Raw genomic sequence first — 22,739 nt, forward strand, 5'->3', positions numbered from 1 at the left:
TTTGCCTAGAAACAAGATGCTCAAGATGGACAAATAATGAAGTTTTGAACAGTATCTAGATCTTCCTCTGACCCTATTCTGGCTAGAATGCACAGCAAATGAGCAAAGGAAAATGCTGACATCATTTTACCCCTATGGAATTTCTCTTACTTGGAAGAATAGCAAATAGCAACAACAACAAAAGCAGTGGGGAATGCTGAAATATGCCTATGAAACAGGCATAATAAGGTAAAAGAAGTTCAGAGTCTCCATTTTTTCTTCCTGGGACACATATAGATCTCTTTGACCCTTCCTTTCCTTCCAATTCCACTGCTCATGAGCAGAAAACGTGGAGGGTCATATACCCAACCCAAATTTAGAGAATCTGAGGACTCAAAGGGTCTTAATCCCAATGGTGCCCTAAACAGACGGATACAATTCTGTTACTGTACACATGTTAATATCACTGTCAAGCAGAACACAGCGGAGATACACGCTGCTGAGGCTTTTAATGGCCTGTCTCAGGATTTCCCCTATAATTGTCAAGTCTTTGAAAATAAATAACATTACGAATATATAGCATACTACTAATTTCATTCAAGTCACTTACATCCCCTCACATCTCAATGATGAAAAGAGAAGATTTGGATACCTAATGATATGCATTATTGACTAGAAGAGAATGATTGTACACTACCATTTTGGCATATCCATACTAACAAGAAACAGCAGATGGAGGATTAGTACAAAATAAAATCTGTACAGTTACATGTCAAGTAACAATCAAGTTCCATGTCATTTACTTTTGTAAGGCATATTTTTGTCTTAAATAATACAGAAAAACGTCAATTACAGACTAACATGGATTGTGAGGAGTTTGCAGTACCTAGGGTTTAAGCACTTGGTGAAGTACTTTGTTTTACACAATTATCCACTGAATCATCACGAGTTCACTTTTGATAGCTAAGAAACCAAAGTCAATTGGCAATTCCCACTTCATTCCAAGAATACAGAAGAAATATACTGTGTACAAGAGAAACTGTAAACATTTTAAAGGGTGTGAATGAAGAAAAGCAACTACACATTTCACAGAGGCCTCTGATCCCAAGCTTATAAATTACAGACTGAATCACTTATACACAGAAAACATCAGAATACAGGAATGCATTTTATTTGAAAGGAAAGACAAGCAAATCATACTATTTTCACCCTTCAGATCAGTATCAGGTACTGCAATGAGTAATTAAAACAAAGACAAGACAGAAAAAAAGCACCGCACTTTCGCTTTTCTCAAAGTTTCATAACACGATTCAATGCGTGTATACTTTTAATCGAGACGACACGAGGAGAAGATGGAAACGAGTTTGCCGGAGCGAAGTGTCAGTTTGTGTCACTTCTGCATTCAGCTGTAACCTTCGCCAAACCTTGTCCCCCACCCCGCCCATCGCCCGCGAGAGGCCGCGGCCGGCGGTCCCGCCCCAGCGGCGCCCGGCTCCCAGCGCCCATAGGATGCGGCTCCCGTCAGTCTCCCATCAGCCCAGCTCCGCCTCCTCAAACAGCAGCAGCCCTAGCCCTCCTATCCGCCTTTTGCCTTCAATAGGCCCTAAAGGACAATGCTGCTGGAAGGAAAAAAAAAAAAAAAAAAAAAAAAAAAAAAAAAAAAAAAAAAAAAGAAGAAGAAGAGGGGAGCGAGCCCCGCCAGATCGGCCCCCGGGGCAGCGCTGTAACGCCACGGCTCAGCCGGGGCGGTTTCCATCAGCCCCAGCCCGTCCCCAGCTCCCCCTCCCCGGCCGCTGCCCTCTGAACGCCCGCACAGGATGAAAGGTCACGGCGTGAGCACCAGCCGGGGCCGGCAGCGGTACAACGCCGTCACCTCAGCCTCGGGGTCAGGCAGGGCAGGCGAGGCGCTGCCCGGATCGGGATCTCCCTACTCCGATCCGAACCGCCGCATCCTCCGCTTTGCCGTCTGCTGGCGCCAGATGACACCGGCGCGGGCCGGCACCCGCGGCGGGTGGGTTCTGGGTGCCGCCTTTCCCTCCCTCCTTCTCCTCCTCTGCTCCCGGGCGTGAACCAGCCCGAGGGCACCGAGCCGCTGCTCCCGCTCCAGGCTGGCGCCTTCCTCCCGGCCGCGGCACAAGCCGCTCACCTGGCGCCGGGTCCCGCCGGGATGGAAGAGCGCGGAGTCGGCGGCAGCCACGGAGGGCTCAGCTCCCCTCCCGAGCAGCGCTCTGACCGGGGCACCCCGGCCGGGCCCCCGGCCCCGCCCCCGAGCNGCCCGGCCCCCGGCGCTCCTGTCACCCCCTCCCCGGCCCCTTCCTCCCGCGCCCCCCGGCACGCTCCCGCCGCGTTGCGCCAGGCGCAACCCGAGAGCGGGACGCGCCGTCCCGGGAAACCGTCCTCCCGGCGGGAGCAGGCCCGGCCCCGCAACTCCTCCTCTTCCCGGGCTGTTAGCGGAGCGGGCAGGGATGCGCGGGCCTTCCCGGCCGGGCGCCGAGCCGCCGGCCCGGCGCTCCCGGGGGTCCAGCCCGCCTGTCCCAACGCAGCGGTGGGAAGGAAGCGGGGGAGGGGAAGGGCGCCCGCCGCCGCCTCCCGGCTCCGTCCTCCCGTTCCACGGGCAGGGCGGCTGCCACTTTCCCTCCCTCCCTTCAGCCCTGCCCCTCCCTCTGCTCCCCGGGCCCGCGGCGGGCATTTACCTGCCGTGGTGGCGCAGAGCGGGGCCCTGGGGCCTCTGGCAGCCGGAGGAGGCAGCGGACTCCGTCCCGCTGCTGCCGTCCCCGAGTGAGGCGGGCGGGACGGAGCCGGGACCTGCCCCGGGAGGCGTTACGTAAACCGGCGGCGGCGGCGGTTCCAGCGCCACGGGGAGGGAAGGAGGGAGGGAGGGGGCCGGGCCGGCCGCTCCGTCACCCGGCAACGGGACTCAGCGCCCCGGCGGACGGCGCCGCCGGCTCCGCCCCGTATCCCTCCGCCCAGAGGGCGGCACGGATCCCTGATCGCAGATCCGTGGGGCTGCGCAGCGCGGGTGGGAAGGGGCTAGCGACCATCTCGCCGGTGGGTGGGGGATGACGGGACCGGTCCGCTCTGCTCTGCCCCGCCCCGTACTCATCCCTGTCCCTATCTCTGTCGTCCGTAGGGCCCGGGCGCCGGCGAGCCGCCTTCATGTCGGGGCCGCGGCGCAGGAAGGGCGGGGGGAGGAGGGGAAGTGTCCTTTGCCCTGGTTGTACAGCCTCCCGCCCGCCGGGAGAGCGTCGCGCTGTCCGCCTGAGGAGGGAAGCGGCGGGCGAGGCGCTCGCAAGTCACCGGGCGGGCCCGCGGGGCCGCCGCTGAGGCGGGAGAGCCGGCGGCCGGAAGCACCCGCGCCCCTCCGGAGCGCCGTGCCGCCGGGGAGGGGAACACCCAGGCAGGGCCGGCGCAGGAATGCGAGGGAGGGAGCGGGGGATAATGATGGAGCGTAGCGGTGTTTGTCATGTGAGGTCCTTTTGAAATCCTGAACGACTCCGAAAGCAAGGTTAGCAAATAAAAGTTTGTTTTACTGCGCAATGAAAGCCCGTCTGGAAGGGAAGTAGTCTGTTAGGAGATTGTTGCCATTGAAAGTCGGGTTTAGTAGGTGAGCTCCTCGGGAGCCGCGGGGATTTTGTTCCAATTGATTAAATGCCAGTTTAATCACAACTGTTTACACAACCGTGGAGAAATGAAAGGGCAACATTTTTAGCATAGTAGATGGGTGAAAATGGGCCACTGTAAGGCTGAAAATATGACAAGACACACCAAAGTACTCGTTAAGCTTCTTAATTAGGAAAATAATGATGCCCTTTTCAGATGTACACTACCACCCCACATTTCTCAAATACACGAACACATACGGGCCTAAGGAAAGTCAATATTATGTAAGATGTCAGAGTAAGTCTTCTGTCTGTGTAATCCTGAGGTTTTCTTCCTTTTGTTCACTGCTCGACGTGTGGCTCCTAGAGTTCCAAAATGCAGTATGTCATCCACGTTGGCTCACACTGCTTCTTTTGTGCACAACATCTTCAGTCAATGGAACCAAGATCGCCTTTGAAAACATGATCCCCCAGTACCGGATGTGGTCCCATTTAGGCCTTTCAACAAGTTAAGTCTGTATTTAAAAAATACATCTCATAAGAAGCATGAATGCAAACATTGCCTCCCAGCCTATATATTCATTTCCTGATACAGAGCAACATTATTCTTATTTTTATTTTAGCTAGGGTTTGCCAATTTTGAACATCCTTAGTGCCTAATTTAGTCATAAATCTGACTTAGGCTAGCAAGATTATGTAGCTACATGAACTACCAGCATTCTCTTAAATGTCGCTGAGGCAGTCATTGATGTCATATGAACGTGCAGTTAATCAGTTACTTTCTCCAAACCTTGCAGGAGTATTTTGGGAGAAATCTAAAGAGAAAGTAGTCCTTTAAACTGTATGATAAAAGGACAGAATTGTTCTTTGAACTATTTAATTATTGTTCAAGTTATTTTCTTGTTATGAAAAGCTGAAACTGAAAAGCTTTGGGGGAAAAGTCCTGCTGACTGTTTTCTGCTGAGTCATTCCCTGGGTTTATCAGAAGCCTTTCACCACAACTAACAAAACTCACACCAATCACTATCAAATTTTGTTCAGGAGCTCAGAATTTGAATTCCCCTTTTCAAGGTAGAATAAGATGTACTAAAATATGAGGCGTCTAAGATTTGTGTGCACTTATCCTCAATGTATTAATATATGTATATCATCAATACAAATCCACTCTATTTCACCCTTTCTAAACATTTTTTTTTCTCTGAAAGTTTGTAGAAGGAACAGATGCTCAGAACATTGGTGTTCTCCTAATGGAGCAAGCCAGAACATGGAGGCCAATTATTCTGAATATTCACGTAGTTGCTGTGTGACATTTCAAATTGTCAGTTCTGGTTTTGTGGTCAGATCTCAGGAATCAGGACAGTGGAACTTTTTTGTTTGTTTGCTTGTTGGTTTTTGTTGGGTTTTATTTTCCTAACAACCAACCCAGTTCCGATCTCCATTTGGCAAGCATTTCAGAAACAGCTGGTACATGACCATATGCCGTGCTGGCACTGCTGTGGGCTTATTTCCCACTTGTCCTCCTGGTCAATCAGAGTAGCTCCATGTGCTGAAGGACAGCTGGTCCCTTGGCATGCAAAGCAGCTAATGAACTTTTCCTCCAAAAAGCTGTAGGGATAGAGCATGTGAGCTGCAATCAGTGGTTTTTCCTTTCTGAAGTGCTATCAAAGATGGAAGTTTTCTATGGGAACCCTGTTTATTGCCTCTGTGTGACAACCTGCACCCTGAGAACAACTATGTGGGTGTGCATTGTAGGTGACAGCACTTGTTTGGAAAATGAAGGCTAAATGATCTGTGTTGAAAAGAATGCTAAACCACAGCTGAGTGACTGATGGACTTGTGCCTTTAGCTGTCAGCCTCAGCAAGTAGACCATTTTCCTTTTTCATTGTGATCCCTGCTGAAAGAGTCTCCAATAAATTTCTAAAAATGTGTCCATTTCATAATATATTATTTTTTCCTTTAAGTAACCTACTGAAGGAGAAATTGCACAGCAGTTTAGTATTACATAGCCACAGCTTGTAAGCATTTTATTGTCAGCCATTCCTTTTACTTCCTTAAAATCAGTCAGTTTATAATATTCCCTAAAATTTCCTTGTAGGTGCAATAAAAATCCCCTGATTTTCCCTGAACAGGGATTAAGTATCAGTTAGCTTTGAAAGTCATGATAACCAATCAGTAGACAATTCTCTTGTTCACAGTTCATAAACCATTTATATGAAATGCTTGATGAAAACAATCTGCCCATTCAGCATTTTAGAAACAGAGCTACAGTACCATTTGTGAGGGAATATATGTATTCCAAGAACTTAAATGATGACCTAAATGTGCAGGATCTAAATATATACATAAAGTCATAATGTGTTTTTAAAATGTAGAAAATGGATGGATGTTAATGTAAACTGAAACAAGGGATATCCAACAGACTCATGATGAGTTTTATTTGAAATCTTGATGCACAGAATCAAAATTATAATTATTTCTTTGAAACTACTTTTCTTAATTCCACAAAGGCTTGCCTAACTTTTTTACTTCTTTTCAGGATCCATTTCAGGTTTTTAGCAAAGACGTTCACACCTCCCAGAAGTAATAACTCGGTTCAAATGACACATTCAAAAGGCATTCCTCAGCACTAGATCAGGTTTCAGATTCCTTTTTACTGATCCCTCTTTCCTAATAATATCCCTGTGCTGTACCAAAAACCAAGCTGTACATACCCACAGAATCAGAGGACCACACTGTTGTCAGCATAAAGGACCTCATCTACTGCAGTGAATGGAATGTGTCATTAAATTTTAGTGGGGTTTTCATTATGCCACAGTTCAACCCTTTTCCTTTCACACTCCTCTCAAAGGGGTTTCAATGTCTTTGATAGGAACACACTAGCGTTGGAAGATCTGAGTCACTTGAAAAATCAATTACATAATTCAAAGTAAATTTATTTTCTGTTTAATCCAACTTGATCACTATAACCTCAAAATGTATTTTTGTTTTCTTTGAACAGAAACTGCATGTAGGAAACTGTCACAGAAGCTGCAGGTCAAGCAGTGCCGTTCTGTAACAAGTGTCTGGGCTTGGTGTTGGTATTTCTTTAGGACTCTACTTTTTAAAAAATTATTTGGCTTCAGTGTTACTCTTACCCTTTTTAATTCTGCAGCACTAACAATTGAGAAACCCTAATAATACCTTGAGAAACCTTGGACAGCTCAAAGTAATACATGAACAGGCCTCTGTCTCAACATGGTGCTGTGTGCCTAAAACTGACCACCTGAAGTCTATTATAAAAAGTACTCAGAGAAAATTATAAAGAACCATGGTAATTGTCTGCAGCAGTTTGGACAAACAGCCAAGCAATACGAAAAAAATGAAAACATTACATAATGAATGTTGAGGTCCAAGTACCTAGATACAGCATCCGAAACCATACACCAAGGAATAGCTTTCACTTGTGGCGTAATGAAAGGACTACAGGAAGTACAGTGTTACAAAAATAAAACCATTTTCACAAGTGATGAAATACGAAGCAAGTATTACATGCAATTGCATTTTAAGGACAATTAGTCACCATTAAATATACCAGTGTCTCAAAATCTGATCATTTTTTGTAATGCATATGTAGAAGAATTTTATGTCATAATGAGGTATGAATTTAATTGCATTGTATTTGTTGCTACATCAGCTATTGTCAAGCTATTAAGTTAATTACATGTTAAGTTTTAAACTAGATGAAACACATTATGACATCTGTTTTTTCCTATATACTACAGCCATTCCAGAATTACCATGTTGGAAATGTCTGAGGTTTTGGCAGCTCACTGTCTTACAAATAGTTCATGAATACAATTAAACATCCTTGAGTAGCCTGCAGCATCAGCATCCAATCCTTGTCTTGCTCATCAGAGAAACAATATTTTTCTACATTAATTCCACCACCATTTTCTCCAGATATTGACCCTATTCTCAGTCAGTGAAAATGCTGAAAACAGAGTTGAGTGCATTCTCATAGCTAACGATCTGGCCGCAGATTTTGGAATGAATGTACTACCATCTTTATTAATGTTCTATAAAAAATGAAAGGTGAAAGAAACACTTGAAATTTTATTGAGTTCTTGAAGCAATTGCAATGAAGGTATTATTCTTTTCCTTAGCATTTTCTTAGCAATATATTCTATTGCAGACTCTGGTAATAGAAAAGTATTCATTTGTGTATTAATGGCTTATTTTCCTGGCACTTTGACATTATGTTTTGACTGATCAAAAAGTTTTCTTATCTGATCCCGTAGTAAAAAACTGCAAAGCAGAAAGGTTGTATGTTTTCAGATGCTTAAAAAAACCCAAAAACATAAAACCCCCCTTAAACTTGGTTTGAAAGCTGAGACTTGAAAGTGACAGAATCTGTATACATGACTTACAGACTGTAATAAGATAATTATTGTTGTTCTTAATAATAAAAATGTTGATATTTTTATTTGTGTGAACTTTTTATCTGTGTGGGAGCAAAAGGCAGAATGGCCATTGCTGCTTTCTGATAGAACTGATGGGCTGGGAAGTGCTGCCATTAGAAATAATTAATCCTGTAGATATCAAAGGACTGTTAAGAGTGGCTGATTAACACCAGTTGCCATTACAATGAGTTCATCTACAATAGGAGAAAAAGTCAAGTTTGAAAAAAGCAGCACTTAAAAATGGGTATTGAATCCCAACCAAATATACTACTATTTTGATATTAAGGGGAAAAAAAATTGGCAGTACATGCAGAGCTCTAGTATCTGCATTTCCAAAGCTGCTCTAGGAAGAGATTTCTAGCTGGTGTGATTGACTACAGGGCTGTCAGCCTGAAATAGAAACCATTTGAGCAGCACGAGAGAAGGAGAGGGTATTTTTCTGTCAAGAAGTAGCTAATATTTCAATATTTTCTAACTAGACTGATATGCTCTCAAAAGTATATTTTGTGATATTTTGGCTTGTAATTCTAACTGAATTAGATTAGATGCTCATTTAAAGAGTTACTCATTGGAACTTGTTAATGGGAAGAAAACTACCTGCTTTCCAAGGCTGGCTTATGTGTTTATGCTAAAAAGGTATTTTCTCTCAATAGAGTTATCTCAGTAGAGTTTGAGATGAAAACTACTTGTTTTCTGCTTCCATTAGGATTTTTTTTTCTTTTGTTAAAATAGGGTTGCCTTTTGAGTTTGATACTATTTCAATAACAACCGTGAAGAAACAAAAAAAAAAGCAGGCATAGCTTTAACTGGCTGAACAAAAATTGCTGTCTTGGTGTTAAAACACCCCCAGACATTTTGGCAGTTGAAGAGGTCATGAAATAAATGAACATTTAAATGCCTAAACCCAGCCAGCTTTTCCAGGTGTAGAGCATTCATTTGTAGGGGTCATTTCCCCTAAGAAAGTTTTGTGGGCTTTTTTTTTTTTTTTTTTCTCTGTGGCTGACTGCAGGTCATACCATGTTCACTTCACATAGGGAGGAGGCACTAAAGACCAAGCTAATCAAGCTATGCTGGGTGGTATAGCAGAGGAGAATATTAGGGGGCAGGAGTGGGCCACAAGTACAGATCACAAATGGGAGTATAATCCTACAAGATGGATCATTTGAACATTATTTGTTAAAGGGATAAAATGAATGCAGTAACATTAAATAAGAAAATAGTTTATTTCTCAGAATAAATATTTTCCTCCTAAATGTAAATGTCAATATTCAAGGCATTGAATAAGAATTGATAGCCAAAGGCATCGCTTTCTGGCTTATTGCAATGTTTTGATTTTATAGATTTTTATTCCTGGGAGCATCCTTTCACAGATGCATGTTCTTCTGTAGAATGAACAGTATTTGACTTTGAACTTTTCCAGGTAGGAAAACATATCCTTAAGAAACCAGATGAAAATTCCATGCTTCGCTGTTGTGCATAAAAGTGATTTCTGTATTGGAATTGAAGTATTGCTGTGGCAAAAAATATTATGACAACATTTCTTCCATAGTCAATGAAAAACTATAAGGCCCTGTAAAAAGGAATTCAGGGCACCTGTGTGAGGCACCACCAGCTCCTCTGCTCTGACTGCCTACGTCTGCCAGCTGATCCAGCACTCCCACATGCTGAAACAGAGCACTGCTTAGAGCTCATCAGTGCAAAACATTTTTGAAAATCATCTGAAGAGTCAGCAGGTTTGGCTTTGCCAGAACAAACTTTTGACACCAAGACATTTTTACAAGTAGGAGCCATGAGAGGCTCCCACTCTCACATCCACATGACTGCTCTTTCTTCCCACTCCTTGAAGCCAGTGTGGCTCCATCCAGGTTTCCTATCAGGGATGGTTCTTGGCTTGTGCTACCTCCTGATGATGCTAGACAGCTGTTGTTGGCCAGCTGTGCTAACAGTTATGTACTGTGTAGTCCTGTGCAAAGGTACCTGTTGGTTTGGGAAGTTATCCTGGAAGACAGAAATGTGTTTTCTAGGTCTAGGTCTAGGACCCTTTCAGTCTTGAGTGAGCTCACTCACCAATTCTGATTTTCTCAAGGAATGAGCAAATGGTAGCATGCCCAAGGATACAGGCTACTCTCCATCCCTCTTGTTGCAGCTCGGTTACTGTTCAGAAAGGAAAGACAGAACCAGAAAAAATATAAAACCAGACCCAAATTCCCTCTATCTTGTTACTGGATCTTCTTATTGGAAGATCCTCCTTTGAAATTACAAGTCTAAAAGTCCTGGGATTCAAACTCTGTTTCCATTTGTATGTATGCAGTTTTTGCAGTGCCTATTGTGAATACTGTCTCTATCTCATGAGTGACTTACTGAGAGTTGAAAGGAGGGAGATGTGAACCTCATCCCAAGGTATTGTCTACACTACTGGTTAGAGCAGTCTTCTGGAAGAGCTCACTCCACACGCAGGCTAAGAGTGCTAATGTCAGCTGGGAGTACTAAATGGAATTTGGGCTAAATTCAGAGCTACTCATGGATGTTAGGTGTGGGAATGGCCTCTCTGGGGATGAACTTAGGCATTTCTTTCTCAGTTACTACTTAAAGAGTTCAGTTTGGGATACTTTTAAGCATCTGGGGGGGGGTGGGGTCTATATAAAAAATTTTGAAGTCCAATATGGAGACTCTAGTAAATTTTAAGCTCTTCCTTGGATATTAGGTGACCTGAATAGCTCTCTTGGATTTTAGACACCATGCAGAATGGAGCTATTACAAAACTGGCAGGAAGACCAATGAGCAGAAATAGGCTCTTATAACTGAAACATGTTTTTTGTCCTCTCATCTTCAAGACAAGCACATTTGGAAAAGTAAAGACGGCAGTTTCCCTGCTTACAGTCACCCAATTTTAAATGAGGGAGTAAATTTGTGTAGGTTGGATTCAACTCCTTAAGATATTTGATACATTTTCTGTATGTTTGTGCAGTTTTCCTTCTGTGAATGAAATTATCCATATACATGATGCTATAGTCCATGTTCCTTGTTTCATAGATCCACCACCAACTGTCTATGTATCAGTAAAAGTGAGACATTCAGCTGCAATTTCTTTTCTAATATAGCAGTGAAAGTGAGATATTCAGCTGCAATTTCTTTTCAGCAAACTCGTTAACTGACTTTTCTAGACAGTTACTGCTTGTCATTATTTGTGACAAGGGAGTTTTGAAAACTGTTCCGTGAGCTAGTGGTAGAAAGTACTTCAAATGTACATTAAAAGTACCTCCTCATTTGTTTCACAAAGAAAAGCCTAGCAATAGTTCAGCTGAAATGTAGTAACTGCCTGGTTTCCCTGCTGTTGCTGGTCTCATCCAAAGTCAATGGTAAGTGCTTACATTTTTTCTGTGATTGGTCTCGAATTTGGTGTGTGATTGTTTGCATTAACTATTCTGCTTAGTACAGAATTATGTACAGTTATGATACAGATGTACAGATGATAACAAGCTCCCATGACTTGGTAATATTTTTTTAAACTATAGATACAGAGAACATTTTAATCACTTACCACCCCATTTCAGGTGTTCACCTGAGTCATGTCTCACTGGGGGCAGGCAAGTTTTGAGTTTATGCCAGCTATCAAATGATAGCTGCATAAACTCAAATATCAGAATGCTAAATCAACATTCTTCTTTGCTTGTGATGTGGATTTAGGGAGATTTTTCTTTTAATTCCATAATGATTAGATTCTCCAGTGCACTGCTCTTGTTTTTCTCTGTGGTAGAGTTTGTAATGCCAGCTGAGATTATACTCCTTTGGCACACCTATCATTTGCATACACATAAGGCAATGAAGGTGCCCGTTATTTTCAGCTAGCAAGTAATCTTGTTCCCACTTAACTTGAAATACATTGTTCTCTGTATCCTAATTTTGACTTTTACAGTTACTTGCTTAATTGCATTTGGATTACTCTGCACTGTGTTTTAACACGTTATATTTAAAATCTGCAAGATAAAACATCACCATAAATAGATGCATAGATATAGTCACAATGGGAACATTATGGCAGCTGTAGAGGTTGACACGGTTTACCACCTGTCAGGAGTATGTCATCATTGGCACAGTGGACAGTGTGGTAAAAGCTCTGTCTTGCCACTGGTCCTACCAGGCTCTCAGACTGCCCAGGGATGAATAGAGAGGTTGTACCAAAACATTTCTGCACTCACTGGAATGGTGGCAGAACTCTCCACAAACAGGGTCTTGTGATATTACTGCAGCAGCAACCCATTCTTAGAAGGTGTAAAGATTTATGAAGGTTCATGCTCCTGCATCCTCCACTTTTTTAACCCTTGCACTGCTGGACAAATATGCTAGTGTCTCCTTGCAAAGCGATGGCAAACCCCTCTTTCATGTGGGAGCAGCAACTTTTGCTGAGATTCCTGCATCTCCTGAGCTAGTAATTTCCTTTTATCTCCAGCCCAAGATTGCACAAGATGGTAATGGTGGTATGACAGGAATTGTCTTGTGGGCTGTATTTGGCTGGAACACCCATGGTAGTATATGATAGTTGCAGACAGTATCAGTTGCTGTTTGCAGTGGCTGAATGTCTTGGTGAGAAGTTAATGTAATGCCAATGAAAAAAAATAAGTTTCGTAATTTATGAAAGTTTTATCACATACAACTGTGAATGCTCCTTTCATCTTGCGTTAGGGTTGTTTCTTTCACTTTCAGTCCCTTTTCCATGTCATAAAATAATCAAAAAGACATATGTATACCTACAATACAAGGTACTTCACACCAAGAAGCCACCACAGAATATTCCCATTTATATGACATTGGAAAACCTACTTCTGAAAATTAAGCATTGTTAAAATATTTTGGTTGCATTAAACAATGTGGTGTACATTTGGTTCTGTCAGATAAGAATGCACCCTGTAAATCCCTATACCTGGCAGGTCTCTGTGGAAGGACCACATGAGCTCTGTGATATTTTGACAGGATATAGCATATGTAGAATGTTCTAATAGTCTCCCACCTTTATCATGCTGAAAACTTAGTTAAGGACTTCTAGAAAACACGTTGATACAGCCAATTTGCGGTTCAGAAAGTTGTCAGATAAGGTGCTACACAGAGATGAATCTAAGTTTACTTGGTTAATATATACAAAGTCCTTATTTCCCTAGAAAGAAGAAAATACTGGTGTTGCAAAGTTTGTTGCAGAGGTGCAAAAAAGTGAAAGCAGAAATCCATAAATATACGTGCATCTGCTACTATATATCCTTGTCTATAAATTACATGGGTTTTTCAGCAAGGACTGGTGAATGGTACATCTCTGCATTTCTCAGTATAAGTGTACATCATTTCCATGCATGTTTCAAGAGATAAACTGAATTCTTGAAGGTGAATGATAAGGGAGTGGGGGTTGTGGAGAGCTGAGATAACGCCAGGAGTCACCTGCAGGGTATGGGAAGGGTGGAGCTACCAAACTTATTACGTCAGACCTCACAAAATTGAAAATTTAAGTGGTCTCAGTGTTATTTAATATATATTCAAGCGTCTCATGATCTCATAGATTTCTTTTGGTGGATTGCCTGTGTTTTCCAGTCACAGGGAAATAATGGCTTGCCATGATAAATATTCTTTCAGGAATGCATGTTATTAATCTGGCCCTTTAAGCACTGAAGTGTAGGCTGAGCCTAACTGTGTGCTGAAGTCTTGATTTCACTGGGATTTAATCACAGGTTAAAGTGCTTTCCTGATTTAGAGTCAGAAAAATAGACAATTTACAACTAAAGGACAGGAAGAAAACCTGTTTAGCTCCTAGACTGCTCTTGTCATCCACATATGCATGTTTACAAATCCATTTTCATATAAATCTGGGCAGAATTAGAGCTTGGTAAAAGAAGGGAGTACATCAGAGCCTGCATCTGAATTTAATTAAACTGAGAAGTCATCGAATTTGGAGAATTGCTTCAAACCCGTCTCTTGCAAACATGATTTGGAATGACCAGAAGATGCTGGGATGATACCCAAAAGACTGTTAGCAAATATAATGATGTGCATCCTGGCAAATAGCTCAACAAAAATTCATATTGATAAAGCCAGTGGGGTGTGGGTCACCAGTGTTCAGGATTGTACCTTTAAATATTGGAAAGATTTACCAGGAATTGTGTAATGAACAATTTTCATACCAACAAAGTTTCTATATTGCAGAAAATAATGTCTTATTATAATGCATAGATTTGATGGCATATAAAGAGAATTTCTTGCACTTACGAAAACCACAAAAAATAAAAAAAGTAAAGGAGTGGTCCTTTATGAAATAGATTCAATAATTTGACAAAGAATGTATTAAAATGTATCCCTTAGATTCTTTTCTGTGCTGTAACAAAAAAAAAAAAAAAAAAAACAAAACAAATATTTCAAATGTAAAATGTGTGATCAATGTGCATAAATTTAGCTAGTATATACAAAGTAGAGACAACAGTAAAAAAAAAATATGGAGACAATTTCAATTAAACAAGTGGGATCTGGACAAGCTCAAGCAGTGGGCACATGGCAATCTCATGAGGTTCAACATGGTCAAGTGCAAGGTCCTGCATCTGCTTTGCCTGGTGTCATTACAGGCTGGAGGATGAATGGATTGAGAGAAACCCCATGGAGAAGAACTTGGGGGTGCTAATGGATGAAAATTTGGACATGAGTTGGCAGGGTGTGCTTGGAGATTAGGAAGTACCCTGGGCTGCATCCAGAGCAGTGTGGGTGACAAAAGTCAAGGGAGCTGATTCTGCCCCTGTGCTCTCCACTCCGGTGAGACTCCACCCTGAGTACTGCATCCTGCTTGGGATCCTCAGCAGAAGAAAGCCATGGACCTGTTGGTTTGAAATGAAAGGAGGGGAAAATCAGACTAATTGTAAGTGAGGAATTTGTTATGACTAGGGTGGAACATGTTGCTCAGCGAGGCAGTGGATGCTGGATGGGATTCTGGGCAACCTGGTCTAATGTAAGATGTTCCTGCTCATTGCAGGAGGACTGGACTAGACAAGCTTTAAGGGTCCCTTCCAACCCAAACTAACACTGTATAAGACTGTATATAACTGTGTATTCTCATCCTGAAAATATGTTGATATGTGAATAGTTTTATTTCCATATTCTAGAGTTTATGTAAAAGATGTGCCACATTACAGGTAATTATGCAAATCAAAACATTTTTGTTGTTGTCAATGTAATTGTTGTGAGTTTACTAGTAAGATACAGCAAGGAACAAAGGGCTCCAAATTCTTGTTTAGTTTGTTAGATCCCATATTTGTGTGCTATTTTCTCTTTCCTAACTTTCAGTATATCTTCCTCAGCAGCCACTCGGTGCATGATGCATTCATTTCACTACTTTCATGTGATGTATTTGCTTATAGTGTCAGAAACAAGGTTACTCAGTGATTCAACCTAATGGAATTACTGGTAGTGTTTGGATCAATTCTCTATAAATACATAGTGAGGGGAATCTTCAAAAAGAGGTAGCATTGCTAAACATATTTATTGTCTCCACTTTGATACTCATAATCATAGGTAGAAACAAAATGTGTTTTATTGAAATATTCTGTATGAAAATTTGCATAACATTTAACATGAAACTGAAAAAAAAACAGATTCAATAATTTGAAACTTTGATCTTTACTTGAAATCTAAATTCAGATTTAGATCCAAAATTAGTAAATTATCTAATAAGCAAAACTGAAGCTTCTGTCTGCAATGGTGGCTCTTGCACAAGAAAAGAAGGTGTAGAAGTGAGTAAGAATTCCACCCAACTAATATAGAGAAGTAGCTTGCCATTGTTATTTCTCAAATTGCTTTGCAAATTGACTTTCTCTCATTTTTTTAGAGGAGAAGACTGAGGCACAGAGAGAGAAGGTGGTTTACCAAAGGTTTTACAGCAGATCAGAGACAGGGGCCCAGGCAGAAGCCCATTCTCAGCTGCCTGGTTCTGCCATCTGTCCACCAGCACCATGGTGCTCAGCAATGATCACTGGGAAACAGAAATCTTCAGGGAGTATTAGCCAGCTTTTGCAACAGCACTTTTCTTATTCATGTCATATATAGGCATCACTTTATCTGACTGGAAGACTGAAAATGGAAGAAAAAATGGAAGGAAAATCCATTCTATTTTCAAGATGAGAAACCAGAACATTATAGTAAAATTTATGCTGCCAGAAACATTTATTCCTCTGTGATCTTTTACTGTTTTCTTAAATGAGCAGCTTCACTCCATCCAGCCATAGTGATTCCCTCTTCATTCCTATGCAAAGAATCAGTTTAGACTGATTCAAGTACTTTTACAGGCAGCCACCAAATTAATACACTGCATTTCCCTGAGTTTGCAAATGCTGGTTAGGTCACAAGTTGCTCAGACAAAAAGGTTGTATTGTAAACACTGGTTCTTTTCATTTCTCCTCCTTCTCACATGCAAGAGGAGTGAGATTCATCCATTGACATTTATTTATGAAATAGTGGGTCTTCTCTCTTCATACATCATATACCAAATTAACTATGTTATCTCAGCTATGTGAATTTTTTCATCCCTTTCAATTGTACTGTTCAAAATGATGTATGCTTATACTGATATGAAGGTGTTTTACACTGACACTGGTTGTACTTCTGCTAGGGAAAAATAAGCTATTCTTAAACAGCTCCTAAACTGGAGATGTACAGCTTTAACTGTACTAATGTAGTTAGGTCAGCACAACTCTCTATTGTAAACAAGCTCTGTATTGCACAGCGAAGGCTAGATTACTCGGGTTTGCACAAGGTCTGCCTACAGAATATGCACAACCAGTGTAACTAGTTGTGTTTTAATAAATACTAATAACACGTGTCTAATTACGACAGTTCATCTCGACATTTCCTGCCTGCCTCTCGCAGGATGACTAAGCGCTTCTCTCTCACCACCCAGCCAATTGCTGCCTGCACACTGTTATTAGGGGCAGTCCTGTATAATTTTCACAATTATAGTATATGTCATTTCATACTTGTGGACTGCCAAAAAGAGAACACTGTCCATCCAGAAGAAAAATACTGGCTGCAATTGCTTTCAAGGGCTGAGAGAGGCAAGTGTTTACTCACAGGCACAGCTTTTCTGACCATGAACAGTCCCTGTGCTTTCAAAGGGATTAAGCCTGGTAGTAAGTATTTGCAGAATCAGTGCCTTGATTAGCATGCTCAAATGGTTGATTTTGCTCTTTGCAAACAAGTTTGAAGGATGTTAAAGTAGTCTTATGATGGTACACATGCAGGTTAGGTCCTGGTTTGGAATTGCCTTTCAATTTTTAAAAAGCTTTGCAAGCAAACCCCCACTGTCACATTTACTGCAAAGTGTGTTTTGTGATGCATGTAGTTGTCAGAATGCCACACAGACAAGTACTTCAGCAGAAATGTGGAAATAATCAGACATGCAAGTAATCAAATTGCAAAGTTACAAAATCTTATTAAATAATGGGATCTAGAAACTATGGGTTGGATTTATTACTGGAATGAACACATACCAGTGGAAATTGTAGGATAATTGAAAGAATTTGTAAAATAAGTGGATTTTATGGAAAGAAATTTACATTAATATCGTTTCTGCCTTCTTTTCCATCTCCTCTTAACATGCAGCCAGCTCCTACTCTCTGTTTTTGCTCTGTGGTCTTGCTGTCATCTTTTCCTGTCTACACCCTTTCCATAACTCAGTGTAGCACTAGATCCAAGAAATCAGTTTTGCCAGCTACTACAAAATCTGTACTGTTTTTGAGTGCTTCTCTCAGCCAAAAATCAATTCCTCAACTTTGGCTCTTCTTGTTTCACTCTAAGATTAATCCTTCGTAGGTCACTAGGGAATTTAGCCACAGAGGAGCTCACTTTCTCTCTTGCAAGATGAAATGCCCTTGAAGGTGCCTTGAGACCTTTCCAAGGAGCTTTGGGAAGATAAATAGCATGTCTGTGCTGTCCACATCGATCAGCTGCAAACTTTGCACCTACTTCTTATCTTCACTTGTCCACAGAGCCTGCCTGTCACTGTGCACATGCAAATGCAGCCTCAATAGCTGGCTCTGTAATTAAGAAATTCAGATATATGTGATAGCTGCACCCATACCTCAGCTTCACATCTTTCCAAGCACAGTTGATCCCCCTCCTCTCCAAAAAGTTGTTGAGACCCCTACACTGAAGATGTACTTGGTGTTCAGCACCTGAATTATTAACACAGTTCTGTATTTTGTCAGTGTGATTCAAACCAGTCACATCATAGGGAACTGGATTTGTAGAATTTGAAAAGCAGGTAAGTTATCCTACAGCAGTTGTGCATTGCATGAACTTAATGATGTCGTTATTCTATGAACTGTAATAATTAAAATCTAATCCACAGTAGAATCAATAGATGTTGCCATTATTTTCACTAATGTATGCACATAAATAAGAGTACAGGGAGAAGCTGTAAGTATATGCGATGAGGTTAATGAAGCCTTTGATAGTACTTCACCTGGGTATTTTCATAGTTGAGGTACATTTAGGTACTGATAAACATAATTTAATGTTACTAAATTAAAATTAATGATGTGAAAATGAAAACTGCTTACCAACAGCAGTTCAGTATAAAAGTATTTTAAGAAGGTAAAAAGAGCACATACAGGTAAGCAGTGTCATACTGCTGCACAAAAGTAAACATCCTCTGAGGATGTCATAGAAAAAATGTTATATGTAAATAAAACCAAATAATCCTTCCACACTACTTAGCTTTCTGAACGTTTAAACTTCAAAATTGATCATGTTTTTTTGCAGATCAATGAGAGCAGATCAAGGACAAGCAACTAGATTGATTGATTCCCTTCCTTGACAGTTCAGGACCAGAGCCACTAACAGATTCTGCAGTGAAGCTCACTGTGCACATTTTTGATCCACATCATGTACCTAAGTGTAGCATGTTCATAAACTAAGGGAGTAGGATATTGTTGACCTGAATGCCACTGAAAGCATTTGCACTCACAAAAAAATATAATGATCTCTGTTTAATAAAGCAACACATGACTTGCATAAACTGGGGCTGAAAATTTAGGATTGCAAAATGCTAGCATATTCTGAATTGAAAGGATCCCACACAAGGATCATCCAGTCCAACTCCTGGCCCTCCACAGCACTATCCCCAAGAGTTACATCATGTGCCTGAGAGTGCTGTCCAGAAGCTTCTTGAGCTCTGTCAGGTTTGATGTTGTGACCATTTCCCTGGGGAGCTGTTCCAGTGCCCAACCACCCTCTGGGTGAAGAACTGTTTCCTAATATCCAACCTAAACCTCCTCTGACGCAACTTCAGGCCATTCCCTGGGGTCCTGTCACTGTCACCACGGAGCAGAGATCAGTGTCTGCCCTTCCTCTTCCCCTCACAAGGAAGTTGTAGCTGCAGTGAGCTCTCCCCTCAGTCTCTCTTCTCCAGGCTGACCAGACCAAGTGCCCTCAGCCACTCCTCACACAGCTTCCCCTGAAGGCCCTTCACCATCTTTGTTGCCCTCCTTTGGACATTCTCTAATAGTTTAATGTCTTCCTTTTATTGTGGTGCCCCAAAACTGTCCCCAGAACTTTAACTGAGACCACTCCAGTGCAGAGCAGAGCTGGAGAATTCCCTCCCTTGCCTGGCTGGCAATGCTGTGCCTGATGCCCCCAGGACAGGGATGTCCTTCCTGGCTGCCAGGGCACTGCTGAATCTTGTTCAACTTCCTGTTGACCAGGACCCCCAGGTCCCTTTCTGTGGTGCTGCTTTCCAGCCTCTCATTCCCCAGGCTGTCTATATATCCAGAGTTGCCCCATCCCAGGTGAAGAATCTAGAACTTTTCCTTGTTCCATTCATATGTTTGGTGATTTCCCAGTCCTCTCATTTCTCGAGGTCTCTCTGCAGGGCCTCTCTGCCTTCAAGGGAGTCAACAGATCTTCCCAATTTAGAGTCATCTGAAAACTTACTTAGTGTACTAGGGGTATATAAGGGTCTGCATAGCAAAAATAACTTAAAAAGACTATTTGGGGCAATATTGAAAGAATAAGGCATATCCTTCCTGACCAAGACTGTCACAAGCAGCAGCATACAATAGAAGACTAGGCTAGGAGCCTGCAGCCTGAGTTCAAATCCTTCTGTTCTTGATCTGCTCAGCAGAGTGAAGAGGTCAGTGTTTCTCTTTGTTTCCCTTCCCAGTGAAGTTCTTGGTTTCTCCTTTCTGTGTTTTGACCTTTTTGCCACCTTTGACTTTTATCTCTTTGGAGCCAGACCATCTTTCCCATAAAGTTTAGTAGAATGTGTCTCTGGGTCTTTGTGCGAGACTTTAGACGCTGCTGCAATTATAATTTGGCAGGAAGGAAATTAATTTCTTTCTTAGGCAGGGAAATGATCCCAAATATGCGTTAGCATCTGAAACTTGAATTTCAACAAATGGCTGTTTGCTTCTGTGGCATCTACTCCAGCATGCCATTGACTTCACAGGACGTGTGCTGGGGACTGGAGCTGTGCGTATGCTGCAGACAGCTTTCCTTTGGCTGAAGACTACAGAAAGCTAGACTGGCGTTAACAGCTGCCTGAAGCACAGGTTACAGTAAAGTATATCATGTTCATATCATCATTACATACCTTGGATTCCACTGTAAGCCTGAAGTCTGGGAGTGAGGAGAACTCTGGACCATAAATACATTAGCTCGGCATGATGAACTATGTGAATTTGTCCTTCAGTTAAGGGTAAAGAAGAAAGCACTTTGATTCCACAGTCATATTCTTGAGACTGCTATAGTGCAAATCAAGACAGGGTTTTTTCCTCTTGTCCCAGAAAACTTGGAGACATTTCTGTCTGTAACAGATGCTACTGATATCCTCAATACCTGTATATATCTGAAGCAAAGTAAAGTCTTCACAATCAAACTTAAATAATAATTCATGAGTGTGCTTACAGCTATGCCTGTAATAATAGTTCTTTATTATTCAATATGCATTTTGTAGAGTATGGGCAATTTTTTTAAGAGGGAATAGAAAAAAAAATTGTAGAAACAAGTAAGAGATAATTATTAGAAACCCAGGGAAAAGAGAATTTTGGCTTTTATGATGCTTGGACACTGTGGAGAGGAAATGGAACAAAGACACAGAGGATCAAAGATGAGGAAAAAAATGGTGTGATGCTTTCATGAGGGAAGGACTTGGCAGCAAAAGAAATGTTTCACCTTCCCTAATACTGAATTTTTCATATGGCCAAAATGAGCATAAGGAGAAAAATAAAGCCAGAGGTAGAAATCCATCTGATTAAGAAAGGATCCAAGAGATTCTTCTGTTGTTGTTATTGAAGTTCAATAAATAGTTGGAAGATACAGATTTTTAAAAATAACGCATATTTTAAAGTAATTGTATCCACAACTACCAGAAGCAAGTCCAGCATAAGCAGAAATGCTTCACTGCTTTCCCTAATAAGGAAAGAAGGGCATAATATGATGTGTCTGATTGAAAACATCCTTTTTTCTCTCTCATTTGCTGTCAAAGTCTAACAAACTTATTTGCATTCACTTGTCCCAAAATTTCTGATAATTTTGTCACTTGCAGCCAAACCTCTGTGCCTTGAAACACAACATTGTCAGATCATCCAATCAAAGTCTTAGCTGCACCATTTACGGTACAAAAATTGAGATTAAATAAACAAATTCTGAAAATAGGGCATTAGGGTGTTTATTTGCACTTGGAAATCATAGTTGTTTTTTACCTTACCAGAAAAATTGCCCCGCAAAGCGATTTCCAACCCTTGATTCAGCACACTGCTTCGGCTTCGTTCCCAATCCCTTTAATCCTGGGCATAAAAACCACCCGAGGCTACTGCGTGCTGCTGCAGAGCACTGCACTATGGGTCAAAGGGACAGCTTTCTCACCTTTCTTTACTGCCCTCTATCAAACAAATAATTTTGAGACGTTGAAAGCATTTGGAGTTAATAGAAAGACCCTACCCCCACAAGAAGAGTGTTTCCAGCGAGCGGCACGGGGCTGTGCAGGTTTCACCTGTGCCTTAGCTCATCCGTGGGCAGTTCCAGCAAGGCTCAGAACACGAGGCCCCTCTAGCAGGGTTTGCAAAAGCTAATCCACAAAATGTTTCTGCTAATTGAGTCATGTGCTCGAACATGTGGAAATCAGAAACTAGCTGAACCTTTTTATCTAATTGCTAAATTGAGCTTTGTGTACTTCAACTGAAAGTAGTGGAGGGGACCTTCCCACTGCACAGTGTAGTTGTTGGACTGTGTGTGGGCTGAATGGGCAATTTAAAACAGGTATTTCTTCAGTGCATTTCTCTGATAGAGTATATTGAGTGTATTTCTTTTCTTTAATTCCCATACTGTATTTCTCTTGTAAATTTATATATGTTTTTGTGCATGTTTCAGTGATGCTTGGGCATGAGTGTCTTGAGGATATTTTTATACAAATGCAGGAGCACACGTATTGACAGAATGGAGAGTTGGGAAAAAAAGGAAATATTAATGGATTTTTTTTCTGTAAGTACAAGTAATTTACAGAAAGATCCTCTGTAAATGTTATCAGTTTGTGCTACTGTAACTATTACTATCAAATTAAGTAGGAACACTGCAGTAGCTCTTGAGGGCACCAGTCATAAATCTGTAAAACTGTAAAGTCTGTGATACTTGCTGCAAGAGTATCAGTGGCCCTGGAAAAATGTGTTCTGCTGGGGAATGGGGGAGGCCGCCAGAGATAGCTGC

At 41.7% G+C, this 22,739-nt stretch overlaps 2 protein-coding genes across 10 annotated transcripts in view; one reads left to right on the plus strand and one right to left on the minus strand.

Moving 5' to 3' along the window:
- The window catches only part of KIAA0232 (KIAA0232 ortholog), a 66,223-nt gene extending 63,411 nt beyond the window's left edge, over positions 1-2,812 (minus strand). For 7 of the 9 annotated variants that reach the window (XM_041462536.1, XM_041462017.1, XM_041462105.1 and 4 more), the window contains exon 1: positions 2,673-2,809. The gene's annotated coding sequence lies outside the window, so the exon portion shown is untranslated. Of the gene's footprint in view, positions 1-2,672 lie in introns of all 9 variants that reach the window. The other 2 variants (XM_041462276.1, XM_041462367.1) reach the window with 2 other exon arrangements.
- On the plus strand, positions 2,147-6,551 carry LOC121364378 (translation initiation factor IF-2-like). The gene is made up of 3 exons (XM_041487643.1): positions 2,147-2,524; positions 2,629-3,027; positions 3,946-6,551. Exons 1-3 carry the CDS (start codon positions 2,147-2,149, stop codon positions 4,042-4,044), a joined length of 876 nt encoding a protein of 291 aa, XP_041343577.1. The 3' UTR covers positions 4,045-6,551.
- The last annotated feature ends 16,188 nt before the right edge of the window (positions 6,552-22,739 follow it).

This window comes from Pyrgilauda ruficollis, unplaced genomic scaffold (assembly GCF_017590135.1).
Source record: "Pyrgilauda ruficollis isolate IOZ18807 unplaced genomic scaffold, ASM1759013v1 scaffold1, whole genome shotgun sequence".
In the NCBI taxonomy this organism is placed as follows: Eukaryota; Metazoa; Chordata; class Aves; order Passeriformes; family Passeridae; genus Pyrgilauda; species Pyrgilauda ruficollis.